The 20,236-nt window shown below is 41.9% G+C and overlaps 1 protein-coding gene across 2 annotated transcripts in view; it reads right to left on the reverse strand.

The window, feature by feature from the left end:
- ABL2 (ABL proto-oncogene 2, non-receptor tyrosine kinase) overlaps positions 1-20,236 on the reverse strand; it is a 45,744-nt gene that overhangs the window by 24,025 nt on the left and 1,483 nt on the right. The window contains exon 1 of one of the 2 annotated variants that reach the window (XM_042033820.1): positions 656-803. The exons of the other annotated variant lie outside the window; for it this stretch is intronic. Coding sequence (XP_041889754.1) covers positions 656-722 — 67 coding nt within the window. The 5' untranslated portion in view covers positions 723-803. Of the gene's footprint in view, positions 1-655; positions 804-20,236 lie in introns of those variants that run through there. 2 annotated transcript variants of the gene reach the window in all.

The raw sequence follows: 20,236 nt of genomic DNA on the forward strand, positions 1-20,236 counted from the left end.
TTACAGCAAGTCATTTAGCACTTTTTTAAATCGGTACTTTAGGAGAGAAGTTGCTTAATGGGGATTACACTTCAACAGAATTCCGGAGGAGCCGTTACTAATGGCCACATCAAAGCCAGATATTATCTACTTCTAAGCAAATCACATGGGTAGGTATTTACTCACAGTGTTAACACAAACATTTGAAGTAAGAGCTCTTCCGCAAAAAGGCTACTTGAGAAATCATGGCTCAGCCTATCCCTGAAGAAGCCAGAAATGCCCACACTCACAAAGTCTAGCTGGAGAGAGGTTTATTTTGCAGATGTAAAGCACTAACTGATCAGACCTTTGAGCTAACGTGATACAAATGTCCAAGCTGCTTTCCCAGTGACATAATTACATCTTCTTAGAAGCCTTACAGTACTAGGTACTCTCCTTAGACCCAGCACCTGGATCAATGACTACATTGAACTGTTTCTCAGCTGCCTTTTTGAAATTTATTTTTAGCCTTTTTAGTTAGAGGGAAGACATGGAAGGAGAGGGTAGAGATTAACTCACTGACTAGTAACCTCAGGAGAGAAAGAAAATGTCAATCTAATAGTCCAAATCTGAGTTGGTGTCACATCTTGAGGCCCAAACATTTTTGCAAGTGCCTTGGACAGGCAGCACTGCTTACCTTGTGGAGGATATTCGGAGGGCAGAGCTCCCCAGGTGAGCTGATACAGCTTCAGTTTCCAGTACATGAGTTTAATTTTTTAATGGAATCCCAAAACGCTTGTTAGCACAGACGCGATTTCTCAGTTCCATCCACCCACACCGAATATGCAGCAACTGCCAAGGCTACACAGTACTTCTGTTTTAAAAAAAATTCTCCAGCTAAAAATAAATCACAAAACTGTCAACCTCATTTGTCAGCAACCAATATGCTGTTCAAACCATCATCCACAGCCATCTTCTTCAAGAAGGGGGCTCCTTTTTAGAATATTTACTTCATTTGACTAAAATACCCTTGTGATCTTGCCTCCTTTGAAATACATTTGTCTTAGAAAATAAACAAGCGTTTCCTTTCCTTCAAGGAAAGCCGAGCTTTAGCATGAATACTTGCCCCAAAATTGCATGCCGTGCTGTTAAGTTCAGAACCAGGGAACACTCCTAACGTGGAAAGCCCTGCCATCCAGCTGAGCCCTGTTTAGTTGTCTTATGCCTTCTCAGCCCTCTGGGCTGATTCCCTTTGGGGGGCAGCGGGAACGTGAAGTCAGAGGAACGAATCCATGGCACTAAACTTAGCTCCGGCTGCGGAGCCACTTCCTGTTGGCGAAAGGCAGCCCCTTGTCATTGGCTCCAGTGAGCAGACAAGGGGCTCCATTCACCAACGCCGGCCAACAGCTGCCCAGGAGCAGGGTAACTCGAGCCCCAGCCTCTCCAGAGGGAGCATTTTCAGGCTGTGTCACCACATTTGCTTTTCCAAATCTAACTGCAGTGTTTAGCCCCCGCGTGTCTGAATTCAGTATTAAGTCAAGAATGTATTCGCTGAAATAATGTCTCTGGAAAATCCTTTCTGGGTTATGGCAGAATTAATACAGCTTTGAAGGAAAAGAAGCTACTTTAAAACCGAGCATGTTCAATACTCCTAAAAGTACTTAAAGCTACAAAAGGGTCACTGTTTGACTTGCTGATGTAGAAATAAAATCAGTTTTGTTACAAAGAAATATAATGGCAAGCGAAATTGTGAATAAGTTGAGCTGGATTGAAAATGTTTATATAATTTAGTAGGTTTGTAATGGATATTATTCAGTAGATCAGATATTTTAAGACAGAATAATAGAAGAAACCATATTTTTTTAAAATTACTTGAAGAGAGGTAAGACTAGCCAATGTATTAAACTTGATGGAATTTTATGCAGCTAAGATACAAATGTGCATTTCATCTGTCTGCTGCTAAAGATGCTTTACATCTACAGCAAAGTTGGGGATTATCTTTTAGAAGTACAGTACTTTTTGATCATTAACATCAAAACTATAGAATATTTAAAGGATGTATGATAGGAAAAACAAGTCCTGCCCCTTGGATTTAGCAGAACACTTAAGAATGTCAAAAGCAAGTCAGCCAACTGACAACTGGTATTCTTCAGGCACACAACAACGGTTCTGGGTCACTTACAGCCCAGCGTCCTGCCTGGGGAAAGGGTCATCATATTATTCCAGAATACTGTCCAAGCCTCCAACATATTGTAGCTTGAGGTGTTTCTGAGCCAGAGCTCGTGTTGTTGCAGTTAAACTTCCTGACAGGCCTTATTTTGTCCAGTTGCTGTCCGAAGTATTGCAAACTAACCTCAGACATAAACAAAATCCTGCTGCCACAGCACCAAGAGCTCACAGCACCTTGCAGAGCAAAGAGCGGGCTCTGGCTGGTTCTGGACAGGACACCTCCTAGTTTCACTTGATGGTCCTCAGTCTCTACAGGGCAAATCCCAAATGATCAGTACCTGTAGGTGCTTTCTCTGCTACTTGGGATTTTTATCAGCCCTTATCTCATTCTACCTCAGCCACCTCTCCTCCAAGCTGAAGAGTTTCTCTCAGGTCTGATGTTGTTGCCTTTGGGCACCTTTAAACATTCCTCCTTTGGGTTTTTCCAGCTCTACCACACACCCCTTCCCACAAGCAGATCAGAATTACATGCAGGATTCAAACCACAGCTTTGTACCGCGGCAGAACTACAGATTTTTCTATTCCTAATGCTCTGGTTTTTGGACTGTAACTATAAATGTTGTCATGATGTATCTTATTACAGCTCAGAGATTGATTCCTACTGTTACAGGGGGCAGCTCAGAACTTAACATCTGACATGCAAAGGCAGAACCATTTTCCTCTGTGTCCCACCTTCTGCATGTTCACATTGAATCCTGCACTGCTTCTTCAACCTGCAAGCAAGTTTACCACTTGCCAGTTGCTTTCTTGTTCACGTCATTTGTCATAGCTGCTTTTAATTAAAAAAAAAAACCCAAACAAACGGTTTAATTGAAGGGAAGTTAGAAAGCTGAGTAAATAACTTTACTCCTGCTTGAGAGTTGCTTCATTTCTAGACCCTATTCACTAAAAATAATTGAGGTCTTCTAACAAGTTACATACTACAACCAGTGGTTAGTCATGTATGGTGTGGTTAAATCAGCAGATATTGCTATCCTAAGGTGAGGAGCACTTAAAGACAAAAATTACCTTGCAAAGGAAACTAGAAGACTGCTGAACTAGAAGACTGGTCAAAGAAAGCAGAATTTGCTCTAGGGAGAAATAACCTAGGAGAAGGAAAACTTGACTTTGCCTGGATGCCAACAGAGCAAAAACATCCTGCAGATGATGTTTTTTCTACTAATTTGTTTTCAGAGCAGTAAAGAAAAGCAAACAAAGTACAGCAGTGTGGAAATGAGTGACTTAATTCCCCAGAAACATTAGGCCACATCTTTTGCCTGGGTTCATGATTGCCATTTCAAAAAGCAGAAATCGCATGGAAAATGCTTAGACTAACCTTCAATTTGGCTAGAAAGATCTGACTAGCAAGGACAGAATCTGGTCTATAGACAAACATACATCATAAGGGAGGTAGTTACAATTTCAGATTTATCTAACTACTTGTCAAAAGACAAATCCCCAAAAGAGCTGAGATCTGTTGCCAATATACAATGCTAACCTGAATATTAATGGTTTGTTTTTCCATACCACTGCCAACATCCCCTCCTTGTGCTGGGGAAATATGAAAGAGGAGAACAGTTGTTTGGATTTATCTAGGATCATAAAGGGCTGTGAGGCAATGCTAACTAAATGAAATCTTATTTTGTTGATTTGGCACCGCAACACCTGCTATTCACCTGGAATAAGAAGAGGCAGACAGTGTAAGGTACATTAAGAACAAGGCTTTTCAAGACTGGATTATGAACTGTAATTTAACCACATGCAAAGATTAACAGTGATGGGGAAGGGACCAGTGCTGCCTTAACCCCCTCAAAATGAAGGTTCTCCAAACACAAAACCTCGGTAAGTATTCTTTTGGAGTAGTGAGTGATAAAGTTCAGTAGAATGCTACTCCCCTGATTTTAGCCAAATCGATTCCTCTTTTGTTCTGGTTTTCATCTGCTGCTTGGAGGTTTTTGAATAGAAATGCAAAATGGCAAGGGAAGTATCTGCTGTGTGCTAAAACAGATGCAGCAACTAGAAAAAGCAAAAAACATTATTTCATTTCTGTCACTTGCTTGCCACACAATTACTTGACTAATTTTTCCTGTTCAGAGAATAAAACAACAACTCAGTGTTGACACACTCAGGGAATAGGACCCACTGGTAGCTATTTAAGGAGCCTTCCTCCCACTCAATACCAGCATAGCTGTCTGAGACATCTCCCTGCTGCGAGTAAGGGTGGCATGACTGGGATGCTCAGAGGATTGGTCAGGGTATTGTCAGCTGCTTTTAACTAGGGCCACTCAGCCTCTGCTACAGCTTCTGCCTTTGGGTGCCACCTCCCCCAGTGCTTAATTTAGTGTATTTACTATATATATATATTCTGAGGGAGGAAGGAAGAGGGAAAGGGCTGGAAATTCCCAGTGGGAGGTGTAACATTGCGGCTCACTCAGCAGTTCGTTTCCTCTTGCTCTGGAAAGCACTGGTTAGTTCCTAAATTGCATGCAACATCATTTTATGTGGATTTTGCTGGGGACAGCAAGATGCTTTTCCACAGTGCCAATAAGGTCTCTGACAAAAGGACATTGCTACATTCTGTTTCATGGCAAGACTTTTGCCAGTTGTGCCACACAGCTGGCTCCAGGGAGCTATGTAAGACTGCTTCATCTAGGAGTGCTGTTTCATGAAATGTGAATTTTGAGCTGAAATTGGGACCCAAGTCTGGCTGTGCCAGCTTGCAGCATCCCCACATCTTCTGGTCTGAAAGGGCAAGAAAGGTCCCTTTCTCTTGTTCAATTAAGATACTTCATTTTTTCTAATTTGACAGAGTTCCACCTCATTCCTTCTTCCTCCCACTCCACAGAAAAACATTCCCAGTTGTTGCTGGCCTATATTGGCTGTCAGACAGCTGACTGCTTGGATTACACAGGGCTGTATTGTATCCCTGCAGGAACCAGCCACACAAAGTGCTTCCTTTGGGATCAGGGCTCACTACTGGGCTGTAGCAGCACACCAGGTGCTGTCTTGGAGTTGGAAATCCCAAGACAACAGGCAGTCCTCCATATGCTCCTCTCAAAACACTCTTGAGCCACTCAGAGTACAAACCTACTCCAGCTACCCAAGCAACCAAAACTCGTGGTGATCTTGTACTCAGTTCTGACTTAGCCTCTTGCAGCAAAGGGATCCTGTCTTCTGTCTTTTGTCCAGGTACTGGAAATTAAAGGCACTCCAGAGCTTTTGGCAACTTGGGAGATCTTTCAGTTGCATTTCTACTATTAACAGCAGTCACCTATGGCAATCCTGTATTTTGAAGACATTTAAATGACCATAGTTCTCCTCAGTAGAGAAGTTAGAAAGCAGAACACTTACCATCCCATGTAGATCCTGTTTCCAGCCACGGGCTCCTCTGTCCCATCCTTATGGACACCTCTTATTTAGCACTATTACAAGACAGTCAGTTGCTGCCAGCTTCTGGAGAAGCTAAACTAAACCTGCCTTTCAGGGCATTTCTCTTTTGGAATTCCATCCTGCTGTGACGTGTTAGTTAACCTGCAAATTTCTTTGGAAAAAGTACCCTTGAGGCAAACTACACCTCAGCCCAAGAGCTGCTCCTTGGCAAGCCATGGAGCATCCAGAGGCAGATCCCATTAACTCCTGACTGAAAGCTGCTCTGCTTGAGGTTTCAAATGGGTTTTCAGCTTAGAAAGACTTAACAGAATCAGGAGCTAATTAATATTTGAAAGTTATTTGAAGGGTCTTTAGAATTAATGACATGTTTCCTGCTCATCCGAATCACTGCCAGAAACAGTCTCCTCACTACTTTCAAGCTACTTTAAGCACTTAAAAGTCAATATACCAGAGCTGCTGCTTAGAAGTAACAACCTCCTGGATAGGTTATAGAACTGAGCAAGTGCCAAAACTGTCAAAACAGCGACACAAGGAAATATGGACATGTTATAGCTTTGAGACCCAAGTCTCTTTAAGTCCAAAATAAACCGCACATGCATAACCATGTTAAATTTTTTAAAAGCCTGTATGGTCAGTCCCCGAAAAACTGACCCAAGAGCTGAAATCTGGAAGCACCCAGCACACTAAGTTCCTCCTGCAAGGATGCTGAAGTTCCAGCATGATGCATCAGCAGAGGTTGTGGGACCAACACCCCTTAAGGTCATGCCTTCATCATGAATAGTGCCCCAAAAAGGGAAAACCTCTGAACAGCACCCAAATCAATGACCGATATGCAAAAAATGAGAGCCTGGAGAACATCCAGCAGGAACCTGCATAGAACAAGATTTTAATTTTTTTTTTTTTTTCCATTAAAAAGATCAGTAAATTAAACATGCAGGGTCACACCTCGGGTTCTGACGCCAGAGACTGAGTAATGGCAAACATCAGATTGTTGTGATCAAACACAGCAAGTGGAATCAGCCCTCAGAAGCACTGACTAATCTGGGATGGCCTGTCCTCTTCCCGACAACATCAAACGTGACTGTTCAGTAAAACTTCTACATCTGAACTGGGTCTAATGAATGCAGTGAAAGATTACCAGGGTAAGAACTTCATTCCTAGTTACTAAAAAAACAGACTAAGAGATTCACTGGCAGAACTAGACTCTTTGGGCCTCTTTTGACAAGTTTCCATCCCTTCAGCCTTATTGCATTGCCATTCACATGACCAGGATACAAGTGGGCTATATCCTCTAAAAGCTTACTTCAAGATCAGGTATTTCCTAGATCAACTTATAACTGCCCCCCATCACAGGGAAAACAACAAAAAAAAAAAAAAAACAAACCACCAACAAAAAAAAAAACACCAACAAAACAAAACAAAAAAAAAAAACAACAACAAAACCCAAAAGCTACTATTCTTACTTTGAAAACTCCTGGTGAATCTTTTGGAAATTATGTATTGTGAATACTGCAGGCAGATTATTTATAACAGACTTCATGCCACTGGTATTGCTACTGTTGGCCTCGTTGAGGGGAAATCACTTTAGACACAAGAGATATGTGCTGCAGAAGCAGAGCTGAAACTAAATGACTCAAAATATATGGAGTCTAATGATTCTGTTTCAAAAACAAGGGTAGGGCATCCTACATAACAACAGGTAAAATAGAATAACAGGGACACCGACAGCCTTGGCTTTGTTTTTAGTGCGTGAAGGTGGCTGCTGTAATCTAAGACAAATACATAAAATACAGGTTGTTCCTTTAAACTGGCGAGGAAAAATAATCAGGTCGGGGTGTAGAGGTCTCAAACCAGTTTTAGTGGGAGCTTTGCCAATGTTGTAAGAGCAGTATATTATGTAAGGGTGGTACCCTCCTCTCAAAGAAAAAATACAACTGGAAAAATCAGCGTGTGCAAAAGCATGTGTAACTTGGGCAGGGGAAAAGAGGAAGGAGAACTAAGAGCACCCTGGTAGGGCACAGAAAAACACTATGGTCCATATAAGCATTACTTATTTTTAGAGGGATGTGGGATGTGGCACTCACACAGGCTCAGACCACCAGAACTCCTCCCCTATAAAGACATTAGCATTACCCTGCGAACCTGAGCTGGGATATGGAGCCCTTACAACCACCACTAGAGAATTATGACAAGAAACACCTCCAACAACTCCTAACCCTAGTTAAGATTCATAAACAGAACCCTCCGCAGCTGTTGAGATTCATCTCCTGCTTTTGTCTGGAGCTCTGGGGTGGGGATCACTGTGGGGATCACAGACCCTGGCAGACACACGTGCTGACTGTGCAGCTGTCTCTGGAGGCACGCTCCAAGGACTCGGCCTGCCTCTTTGGAATGAGGTGTGCAGACACATTTTTTTCAGATTCAAAGTTGCATGAGAGCTACCATACAAAGCTGAGATGGCACACATGCCACCCGGTGATGTGCCTGTTCTTTTCGTCAAGAGGCAGTCAGGAAACAGCAGCATGAGTATTTCATCCCAAACTGTGAGGTCTTCCTAAATCTGGATCATTACTTTCCAGATCTGTGACAAGAGGCAATGATGTTTTTCCACTGAGGATATGAATTCTAGTAAGATTTATTTCTAAGCCCTCTAGTAGGTAACCATCTCCCCTGCTCAGGTAACTAACCAGTGAGATCCACAATTTTTATTAGCAATTAAAGGATGGAAGAGCAAGAGGACGTATCAAATCCCAGACTTCTGCTGAGGACGTACCTGCCTTGTGGGTGACTCCCCTCACTGCTGCTAACCATGCTCTACCCAGCAGTAAATGCCTATTCTCAGACACATTAATTTCACAGCCTACACAACATTCTCAGTCAGGGCATGCTAATATTATGACTTGATACTACACAGGATATTTTTGTAGTACTTGATGTATCGAGTGTCTTGCAGTTTTGGTATTTTATTCATTTGACAGCCCTACACAGTAATAGGATAAACTTGTGCTATGAAGAAGGTCTAAAGAAAAGCGAAAGTAATTTCCTAAATATTTGGAAGCTAGGGCAGAACAGGACTCAAACTGGTGTTGATCAGTGATCCTGCCTAAAGCGCAATACTCAGAGCTTTCATTACAAAACTCTCACAGCATCTAATAAATGACACTTTCAATCAAAGTCATACAAGACTCTGAAAACAGCTACTGTCCCAACTACTGATGCTCTCTGAATAAAAACTCCTACTCTTACGCTAATGAAGTAGGATTAAAATAAACAGCTTTGAGTTCAAGCATCAAAAAAGGCAAAAACCACCTCTCATAGGGCAAAGCATACTAGAAAGTCTCTACAGTCCAACTTGGAAAAGAGAGCATGGGCCTGTGGACAGGGTGCTTCATCCACAGCTCTGCTAGAGTCCTGTAGCATAAACCCTCTTGTGTGCTCATGCCTCACTTATTTGTATGACAAAACAGTCTTCCTTTTATAAACTTATTACTCTGCCAGTGCAGAAAAAAAATCAGATTAAATAGCTAACTACCATGGAAAATAGTAGTTTTCCTAACTGCAGGGATTTTTACTCATGCCTATATATATATATAAAAATATATATGTGAGATGGTTCCTTCACAGGGAAAAACTGTTTTCCCCAATTCCTGCATGTCTGTATTCCTGGTTCTAGAGCTGGCATCCTTTGTCAGCAAAGGCAAAGAATTTGGGAACAAACTAAGAGCAAACAGTCAGCGGGAAAGACATTGTGCATCACCTGTCTCATTTTCAGAACAGATATGGCTCCAAATGTAGACAAATAAGACACCAGCTGAGTGAGAATGCTAAATGAGCTGAGGAAAGGAAATTGTTCTTCCTGCTTAGTCACCAGCACCAACTCCTTGACATTCAATTCTGTTTCCCCTTAAGCCTCAGACACCCTCATTTCACACAGTATTGTCCACGGAATGACAATTGTTCCCAACACACAGGACCATTATCTAATTTCTAAAAGCACCTGAGCAATCCTTGGAGTTGCAACCTTCACTTTGGAGTGCCATAACAGTTAATTCTATGTACTAAAGCCTACTTCCCTAGTAACAAACAGAGAGAGATGATGTTTGTGTAACAACTTTTATTAGGTTTCAAAAATCACAAGCCCACCTCCCTGCAGCTCAGGGGATAGCCGTGTGATGAAGAGTGTTTTTCTGTGAGAGGAGAAACAGATGGGGGGATGTAACAAACCAGATGCCGAGACCTACGATCTCAACTCTGTAGCAAGTCAGGAAAGTTTGTGGGAGAATAAAAGGACGTCTACAGCACACCAGACACCATGCCCTTTGCTTTGGCATGACAGCAGGCAAGACAGGAAGTCTGCCTTGGTTGTATTTTAAACAGGTTTTCGTATCTCCTTTCTAGGAGTCTGTTTTAGGACTGATTAATGTGTTTCTTTCAACATGGCCTTTCACTGGCTTGGATATAAGGGAATGATAAGTGACTTTTAGAAATATACAAATGCAGCCCAATTTAGTGTAACAATTACCCCACAGCTCAGCAGTCAATGGCTAACTCCACTGTGTGAGTGTCAGGTGATCTTATTTTTTGGTAATTACATGCCCTTAACACCAGGTTTGGGATCTCTCTGAAGAGATCCTGTCTCCCAGACAACAGCCCAAGTGCATGAATGCTTACTGCAATTCCCTTTGCATTGCTCTACTGCTAAACAGCCAAAGACACTACTCTACAGTTCTCTCTCTGTTGTTAATTCACCGTAGCTTCAGTCTCTTTATGGATTTTTGAGAGATAACATTGAGCAAAGAGCAGTGCTTTGAGCTTCCTTTTCAAGTCCAACAATTAACACAAACATTACCCTTCCCTTGGACCTATTACCATGCCACAAGTGTTTTGAAATACAGGCTAGAGCCACAACAAACACATTTCTCCAAAGCCTACAGGATGAGACAAGAGTGTATGACTGAACATTTAATTTAGCCTGCAGACAGCTTTCCTGTGTTTGTTTATGCCAAAATCAAATCTAAATAGCTCCATAAACCAAGCAAGCATTATTGCAATTTTACAGATGAGGAGTGCACAGAAGCAATGAGAAGTGACTCTTAATTTGAGTGCTCAGATTACCTAGCAAAAGTATCAGATTTAATGCCCTTCCATGCACGAAGGCTGTCTGCGTACTTGCACATAAACAAGTTGGGAAACTTCCCTTGCTGGCAGATGAAGTTAACTAGGATAAAGCCCAACAGAAACAAAACAACTAAAAGGGAAGCAGTCCAGCTCTTAACGGCAAAAGCAAAATAAACATCTATTGTTACATCTTAATACAGCCACATCTGCCTTTTGCTGTGTAGGTCCTGCCTGCTTTCATAACCCAACACTTACTTAAAACACTGCCCTGTAACACAGTAATGTTAAATAACACACGGCACTTTTCCCAGCGGAAAAACCTTTTAGCAATGGATAAATGAAGGCATTGGAGCACCCTCTCGCGGCAGGCTGGAAACAAGTGTTCGGCATGAGCAGCTGCAATCGATCCTTTTACCGTGTTAGCTGAAAATTATTTACAAGTATGAGCTGAAGGCCGTGAGTGCCCAGGCTCCGGAGGCACGGCAGCACCGGTGCCCTCTCCAGCTGGGCACGCAGGGCGCGGAGCCCGCTGGCCTCCCCAGCAGAACAAGGTGGGCTTTGTGCGGAGAGCGGCAGCTGCACGAAGCGGAAAGGCAGCCGAGAGAGGCTCCTCATGGCCAAGGGCTGCCCCTGCTCAGGAACAAAGCCCTCGTGGCACGCACAGCCTCAGCGCAGCTGAGAAGCAGCTGATGCACAGCAGAAAGCAGCCCAATGACCAGCACCTGGGGACACCATTCCCTCAGGTGGGACACGGCCAGACCAGCACCTGGGGACACCATTCCCTCAGGTGGGACACGGCCAGCACCTGGGGACACCATTCCCTCAGGTGGGACACGGCCAGCACCTGAGCCCCCACAGCCTGCAGTTATTATGTTGCCTTGAGCATTCCACGTGCCACAGCCCCACAGGGAGTGTAAGCGCAGGGCTGAGTCCCCACCTGGGGTGGAGCAGGCACTGGGAGCCCAGCTGGGCATTATTCCAGAGCCAGGCTGCACCTAGGAGCAGTTCTAGGCTTTGCCACCAACCACTGGATGAGAAAAAGGTGTTTTATTTAGCAGAAATGCTTACATGGCACACAGAAAAGTCACTGCACCTCTGCTGTCACGGTGCAAGCCTGTGTGTGGATGGAAAGACACCTACCTAGAGTCTTGTTCAAATTTAGCTTAACCCTTTGACAACAAGGTAGATGGAAGCTATACAGACATAGTCACACCAAAATAAGAATTCGAATTTCTGCACGAGACTACAGACCACCTCAGCTTTGACAGATGTAAGCCCTGTGGCCTATTTCACCCTTTCAAAGCACATCTGTATTTTTAACTGAATGCAAGAATTTCTACACAAACAGTGAGTCTGATTTAGAGGACAATGCCTTCTTTACATATATTTTACCCCTAAAGAATTCAAATATATTTATTTGTGATGACCTAGAAGTGAGAACATTCTCTAACTAAATGGATGTAACAAGGGTTAAACCTGCTAGATTTCTGTCTCACAGGATAGCTATGGCAGACCAGGCCACTCCAGTCATCATCTGCGCACATACTGAGTTTGCAAATCAATCCCAAGGCATGTAATGCACCTCTGTAAGAAAAAAAAATATGAAAAATGGGCTTGATGTTCTTCTGTAGTTTGATATCAGAATCCAATTTATTAGATTAGTAAAAAAAAAAAAAATCCTAGTTTCTTCTAACATGAAAAATCAGCTCCTTCCCCACATCTATGTTACAAACCTTATATCCACAGGGTTTTTTAAGATCTTGAATTTTTAAAAAAGACTAAATATAACTTGAAACACCAGCACTACAAAACACTACCATTTTCCTATTTATTCTAAGGATCTTCTGTAGATAAAGCCTTTTTAATCTCATAAAGTACCTCTGCTTTCTCTGTTTGTTCTTGGGATTAAAAATAAAAACAAACCAAAAAACCCAACATAAATCAAAATTATGTAAACCCAACAAACATAACCCCAAACAATGAGCATACAATTGATGACTAGTGAAAGAGTATTTCGCTGTGCTTCACTGAGTAATTAGGCCAGAGCACAGGTTTCACACTGGTATTGATTACATGAGCTCTGTTCATCCCTCCCCAAGCTTAGGCATCTCCCTGCCTCAGAAAGAGATAACAAAACCTCCCCAAACCCCCCTCATCTTCCGAGGCAGGAGAGAGCACAGGAATCCTCTGGGGCCTGCAGAGAGGTGGCTCTCACTATTTAGATATGTTACTGCCACAAATGATAAAGCTCATCAGGCGTACTCGATGGCCATCCAAGTCAGTGAAAAGCAGGCTTGAAAACAAACCAAAATTGAGTGATACCATCACAAAATGATCAAAGAAATCACTTTCAGAGCACCTGTTCAAGGTCTCACCTCTGCCCCAGCCTTTATGCCTTGATCAGGTTGCCACTGTGAGAGCAACTTTACCAAAACCCCACTTATTAAAATCAACAGTATTCCAAAGAGCACACACAGGACACTCAGCAATTTACAGTTCAAGTTTTAAAAACTTGCTATTTTAACTTTAGTATCTAGGAACTGAGCCTGAGAGCTGCCACCTATTAGACTGAATTTTTTTGTCAGTTTATAGGTGAAAAAACTTAATTTACAAGAGAAAATGAACCACAAATCAGCTCTCAGACAATGGATGCTGTTTTTTTTTTCACTTGTGCTGAAGGGAATGGTGAACACAGAAAAAGCCTTACAATTCAAACCTGTCTTTTAAGAAAAAACTGCATTAAACACAAGCATTAAGTCTATGTTTATGCAAACCAGCTCAGGCCTGTTATAACCTTGAGTTCTGCTGCACCCAGTGACCTAATGGAGGAAGGAAGCTATGTCACTATTCAGAACATCTTCAAGGTTATTCAGATTTCTTGGAGTCCATTTCCTTCTTCCTAGATGACCCAATTTGTATCAGTTTTTAAAGGATTTGCATAAACAGGCTTTTTTACTGCTAAACAGTCACTATACTTTCATTAATTGGCCAGTTTTGACAGATTGCTGGGTGGGAAACAACACTTTAAAATTTCTTCTTTTTAAAACCCTTCAAGGGTAATCTAAATAATCTTTCCAGCTTCCTCCTATTATTAAGCAATTTTCAGAAATACCAGTGTAGCTGTACCTTGTCTCTACTTCTGCTCTTGGCTTTCCTAATCAGCAACACAAAATTGATATTCTCATCAGCCCTGCAGCCTCCCACGGGGTTTTGAATAGCAGCAGCAGAACTGAACAGTCTTGTTAACTCTGTGACACTGCTGGTTAGCAAAACCAACCCTGAGCAGCAAAGGCTTGGAAATAATCTCGACAAACTGAGCTGACCCTGCAAGCTAAGGAAGGCCTCATTGTATCAATTTACACTCCAGCTTGGGTTTGAAGGGCTACCTTCACAATGCAGGGGCTATGAAATTAGAACGTACAAATATTTTGGGGTTTTGTCTTAGAAAACAGATCTGTGCTCCACAGACACCTTTTAGACCCCTGATATTCAGGGTTAATGTGGGAGGTAATACCAATCTACTTGGAAATGACAATATTTAAACAAGGTCCTACCCCAGGCCATGTTGGAGCATACACAGATTTGTGATGGGGGAATGTCTCTTCACTTTGCAATTCCTGTATGTTTTGGTGTGTTTACTGAGGCATACTACTCTCTGCAGCTAACTTTTGGAAAAAATATGAGTCTAATTGAACACAGAATCTGAAAAACAGGAACACTTCATGATCTATGCTACATGCTACAATATGTATAATATTCATATAATTTAGCCACTATTCACACAATTCTTTCAATCAGAAACATGCTGATACCTGTTGCCAAATTAGCCATGGTGCTGATCTTAGCTGAGATGACAACAAATAGGAATAGCCAAGACATGCCTGATGCTTTGTTGTTGGGACTATCATAAAAGAAACAAAGGAGAAGTGGACAGGGAAGTGTACAGGGTCACAAATCCAGAATGTTCTCATCCTCTTATCCTGTAATTCAATTGCTAATTTGACCCAAAGCAGCAGGAGATGGTTCCTATGCTTTTGCCATATATAGCTTATAACAAGAAGCTACTTCCATTTCACTTCAACAGTAAATGATAAAAACAAGAAAACACCAAACAAACCAGGAAAGAGACCAAAATCCAACCCAGCAGCATTATAAATTAAAGGATGAGGCATGCTGTCCTATAGAAAAATGAGTGTTCCTTCATTTAACGGCTACTTTTCTTACATAATTGTAGTCCCAATTCTTACATCACTATTGTCATAGAAAACTTCCAAATTAATGTAAGTGAAGCTCCAATTTTATTAATACATGTAGTTATTTTTAATTGAAGTATTTCAGTAATATTAAGATCCTAAGGACAAAGAAGAGGAAGGGAATTTCTTGAAAATGTGAGTCTTAAAAGAAGTATGTTTAACTGACCTCTAAAGAGCACCAGAAGATTGAAATAAAACTAACTTAATTTTTAGCGAAGTATTTCTGTACATCTTTGTCTGCCCCTCAAAAAAGGCAAAGTTATTTTAGGGCTTTTTTTTTTTTTTAATTCCTCTGCTGAATTAGCTGGTACTGAAAGCCACCTATTAAGAAGTTCATTTATACCCAGCTGCAGACAAGCAATCATACAGGGAGATGCACATGTCTCTACAGAGAGCCCTCAAAGCACAGGCAACTTCCGAAGCAGATACGGGTAATACAACTAAGCTTTGTTGTTGTGGTTTACAGCGTTACCAACAGGAAGCCTCAATGGTTTTGTAAGTGTCGCTTATTCTAGAGAGAATAATCTCTATGGGTAATACCAAGATCAGCCTTTAAAATAAAGTATTTCGTAACCACAAAGCCAGAGAAATGTGAAGGATGATGGATGCAGTAACGGCGAGAAAACCATGACCTCAGACCCAGCAAGTCAATGCTGTTACCCCGCAGCACAAGCTTTTCCTTCCTGCTGTGGGGACGCAAAGAGGCTGCTAGTGGCCCAAACAACTACGAGAAACATTTCTTTACCGATAAATACTGCTCTGAATGCTGTTAGGAAGGAAACTTTCTGCCTACACTGCAGAATCACCTGCAAAGCCAGTCCTGGGGCCATATGCATGACAAGCCTTGCCTCACTCGTAATTACACGCTGTTAAAAGCGCTGCTAACAGTTTGGCAAACAGCGATTTGGGAGATCAGGCTGGAAACAGAATGCACCTGAGGCTTTGGTCTGTGGTCATCCAGGCCTGGCTTTCTGAAACATAACCAGGTGAAACCGAGCTCTGCAAGTCACCAAGCAAAACCCAACTGTATTACTTTTAACAACTTCCACGTGCATCCACACTGGAGTAAGTACGAACTGCTGTTTCTTGGTTTGTATTTGCTGGATTTTGATCGTTTCTTAAGACTGTAAATTAGTCAGCTGTCAGCAGTACTTAGAAGGCATTTTATGGATAGTAAGTATCCTGGAAACATTAAGTTGTGACAACTAAGAGAAATGAGCTAGAATAAATCATGCTAACGATCGTCTGGCTTTAGCCATAAAACAAAGATCTAGAAAGTACAGTTTGACTTCAGCAAGGACTGGCCTGCTTTAGGAACAAACAAACATGATATATGCTGAAGTGGGTCACCGAGCAGGTCACTCCTCCTGAACGCCAGAGAAAACATGATTTCAAGCTTACTGTCCCAGAATCCGTAATCAGTACCAGCCATAAAACACTCCTGAAGCCAACCAAGATGCTAGAGCATCTCCAGGAGATAGTCCAGGTTTCCCCACTCTAATTATGTTGATCCTGCTAGATTAAAAAAAGACGGTTTAAGCCACTTGTAATAATTTGCTTGTGTGTCCACGTTCATTTCCCAATGATTTGTTCACTTGGCCATGTCCTTAATTCCAAAAAAAAATCCCACAATTTTTTTTCGCAAAACATTGCACTTGCAAGCAATAGCAAGTTTGTGAAATATTGCTAGAACAACTTGTACCACACCATCTGCTACATGGGAAGAACTGAGAAGTTGGAGATACGTCTGGGCTTTGAAATTTGATTTTTAAGTCAGTTCTGAGTAAAACCTTTTGAAGTAACTTCATTTCAGTCTTACCTTCTTGAGACTGTGTTCCCTGACTATGTGAAAAGAATTAGATCAGTAGTCAGTATTATATTGTCCCTTCCATCGAGCTGGTAGTCTCCTCTCATTTGCAAAATTCATTATGCAAAAATCCCAGCTTAACACAAGGTATAAAAATCAGTATTTAATGCAGTGAATCTGCAGGAATAATTTAGGTATGATGGAAAAGGATGCAACAGAGAACACGCCTATAAATTCATGTTCTACATGGGATGTTCCTCTAGACACTCAGCTGAACTATCCTTTATTCCCCAAATAATTAGTTAAGAGTTATTTATACATTGTGGTCCCACAAGATTTCTGATTTACAGTACAAAAAGCCACGCACTGAATACAGTGATTATATTCCATCTGCATGGGGCATTTACTGACAGGAAAGTCTGTGGGCAAGTAGCTCTGGCCCGAGCTTGCTGCATTTCACTGGGATGAAAAATAAAGAACATTTTAGGCAGCCCACAAAGTGCAGTTGTTAAACTGACCCTATTTTCTCTCCTTCTTTCCATTTTCCTGCATCCAGCCCTTCAGTTTCACTGAATTTCAAAGGGACAGTGTTATTTATGCTTCTTCCTATTTTAGAATGTTTTTATCATGTGTCATAGCACTCTGACTGCCTTAGGGGAGCTTTAATGATAATTTTATTTTTAAAAGTATAGGCTTATCTTGCCTGACCTTGATGCACATAGTAAAAGGTTGCTAAACTCCTCCTCTAGAAAACAAAACAGGGAACAAATGTCCTGCGCCTGCTGGATCAAAAGCTCAAGTGTGGCAGAGCCTTCCACTACCCCAAAATATATCACCAAGGCAACTGTAGCAGTATTGCAAACAGGTATTGCAAAGGCTTCCCAGCCAGGATTTAAATAATCTGATTTTCCTGCAGTATGTGCTCTACAACACTCAGCAAGTCTTTTTGGAGATGAAAAGCATGCTAACACCATTCCAAAGAGTATCTTGGTACAGTAGGCTGTTATCAGTGCTCTTCTGAAAGAAAATTAGAAGTGCCTCTGTTCAAAGGTCATACAAGGAGCCGAGTAGAGTTTGTGCAACTTGGAACTTGTTGGTTGTTGTTGCTTGTGCCCCTTTCCTCAAACAAATCTCTGAAAGGATCAGGAGATAACCCACTTCCCTCTTCTCTCCCCTGTTCCTCCTCTGGAAGGGAATGCTCATCCTGGAATGGCACCAAGTACTTCTTGTGTTTTCTGGTTGCACTGATCCGTAAGAATTTGACTGTAACTACCGCTCACTGCAGCTCTTGCCTCTCAAGTTGTTGTCCCTGGGGTACTGGCAAATTCCAGTGGAGCACACGTGGGAACACCAGCATTTGAACAATCCTTGTGTTCACACTCGTCCTTTCTACTACACTAACAGCAACCAACATGCTTATGATCCACTGCCTGCTTTTAGAAGTCACTGACTACATGCCAGGGATGCTCACAACGGGGCGTTTTGGAGGGCTAATTGCAGAAGACTGCAAATTCCGCTATTATCTTTTTGCATCCTGGAGAACTCTGCTCCACAACTAATGGATCACACCAGTGTATCAGCTTGCTTAAGCCTTCTCTGCTCAACGTCACAGCAGTGCTCACAGAACTCAATACCACAGTGAGCTGAAAGCCCCAGCAGTCTGGGTGTCTGCTCTCATGGTGGAATAGTGGGGTCCCACGATACAGATCTCCTTGTTCTTTCCATAAAACAGAAAACATCTTCAAATTCCTTGCTTGTTCCAATAGTACATCCTGACGTAATGCTTCTCCTGTAGAGCTTCTGGCACAGAAGCTTGGTTTTTGTGCGAACAAAGCATGGGACAAACCGGCTCTACTCAATCTCTGGATTTTTCAAGGACATCTATGGTTCAAGTTAGCTGGGTGAAAATGTTTGTCTCAGATTTCCGGTAGCTTAGCGAAAAGGGTTTTACACTTCATCGATTTGACTCAAACTGCTCTTCAAAATCCTGCAGCAAAATGGGTCTGAGGCCAAAAACATTGTTTATTTCCACTCTTTTCATAAAAAATACAGAAGAAGCAACCCCTCAAAATTAACTTTGGCATGAGTACTCAGCAAGGTTTGCTGCTGGCAAAATGTGGTAGGAAAGCTGCCAACACGAGGTAGGGATTTATACCTGCAAGGCTCTCACACAGTCAACAGGCTGTCTTCTTCACATCCATGACTGCATCAAGGAAAGCCAAGGAAGGGACATAATCCAGCCTCATCCTGTGACTGGCTGGTTTAGCCACTAGTGCAAGAGTGCTAACCCACAATCCTGTGCTTTTGCCATCACTTTTCATACACTGTGAATACATGTCCCAGAAACAGGATGGAAGGTCGAGCCCAGAAAGAAATTACTAGAAAAGAGGAATCTGGATCAAGTAATACCACCAGCAACCAGAGCATCTCAGTAGCAGAAGCATATGACTCACTTAAAGAAAACTTGGCTTGCTGCTGGCTAAGTAAAACAGGAGAGTAAGGTCATTAAATGAAAAATAAGAATACAAGTTGATGGTAAAAAATTCCCTTGGACAAGGAGAGTCGGGATCACAGGAAACAGTTTCTCTGACAAAGGAAGTGAATTCCAGATTCAGGAACACTACACACATTTTAGTTTTTGCCCAAGACAAGTATTTTAAAAGGTACCCAACTTTTACCAGCATTTGCTACAGATTATTAATACTGACTTGTTCACTCATTCCTACTAAAATGTGAATGGAATTGGGGAACAATTTAACACAGCTGAGGCATTCACCAAGACAAAAGAGGAGTTTGAAGCCTGCTCTGAAACTCTCAAAAACTGGGTTGCCAAAAAGTCCCGCCCTTTCTACATAATCTAACAATAAAAAGCTGTATCTTGTTTTTAAGACACGCCCTCCTTTACAGTCTGCAAAGAAAATAACAGAAACAAGACCCTAAGTAAAGCTACATCCATTACCTTACCACTGAAAGAGATAACCTAAGCAATATAAACAGTAGAGAAATTATTTTGAAAGATACCATCGCTCTTATCCCAGAGCAATGTTCTTTTTATGTGGCACTGAACAGTTTTATTCAGTGCGTTGGCCTTCCAGGCTCATTCTTGTTTCTAGTTCTATGGAAGACAGAGCAGAAGGGCTGGCAGGGCATAGAATTTGTCTTCTTGGTCTGCATGCATGCTTCAGAAAGCTTTTCCTCTCCATTTCCCTGCCATTACATGTAAATAATTCTCCCTACCTTCTACCTCTGAAATTTAGTACGGTGGGGGGAGGAGCTAGAAGGATTTGTTCAGGATGCTGAACTAAATTACTACCAAAACATGCAGCAATAACGAAAAGAAGCACTTGAGTCAGTGTCAACTGCATTGTTGGGAAGTCACTACACATTCCCACATGCTGTACTGCATTTCCCACAAACGTCCTTGCTGTCCTTGCCTTGTGAGAGCAGGAACCAAAGAGTCATCTTGGTACCAAAACATGAAAACACATTTTGACATTAGCAG

The sequence above is a fragment of the Corvus kubaryi genome, unplaced genomic scaffold (genome assembly GCF_017639235.1).
Source record: "Corvus kubaryi isolate FWS band 111438036 unplaced genomic scaffold, C.kubaryi_AGA036_p1.0 37361, whole genome shotgun sequence".
NCBI classification, from domain to species: domain Eukaryota; kingdom Metazoa; phylum Chordata; class Aves; order Passeriformes; family Corvidae; genus Corvus; species Corvus kubaryi.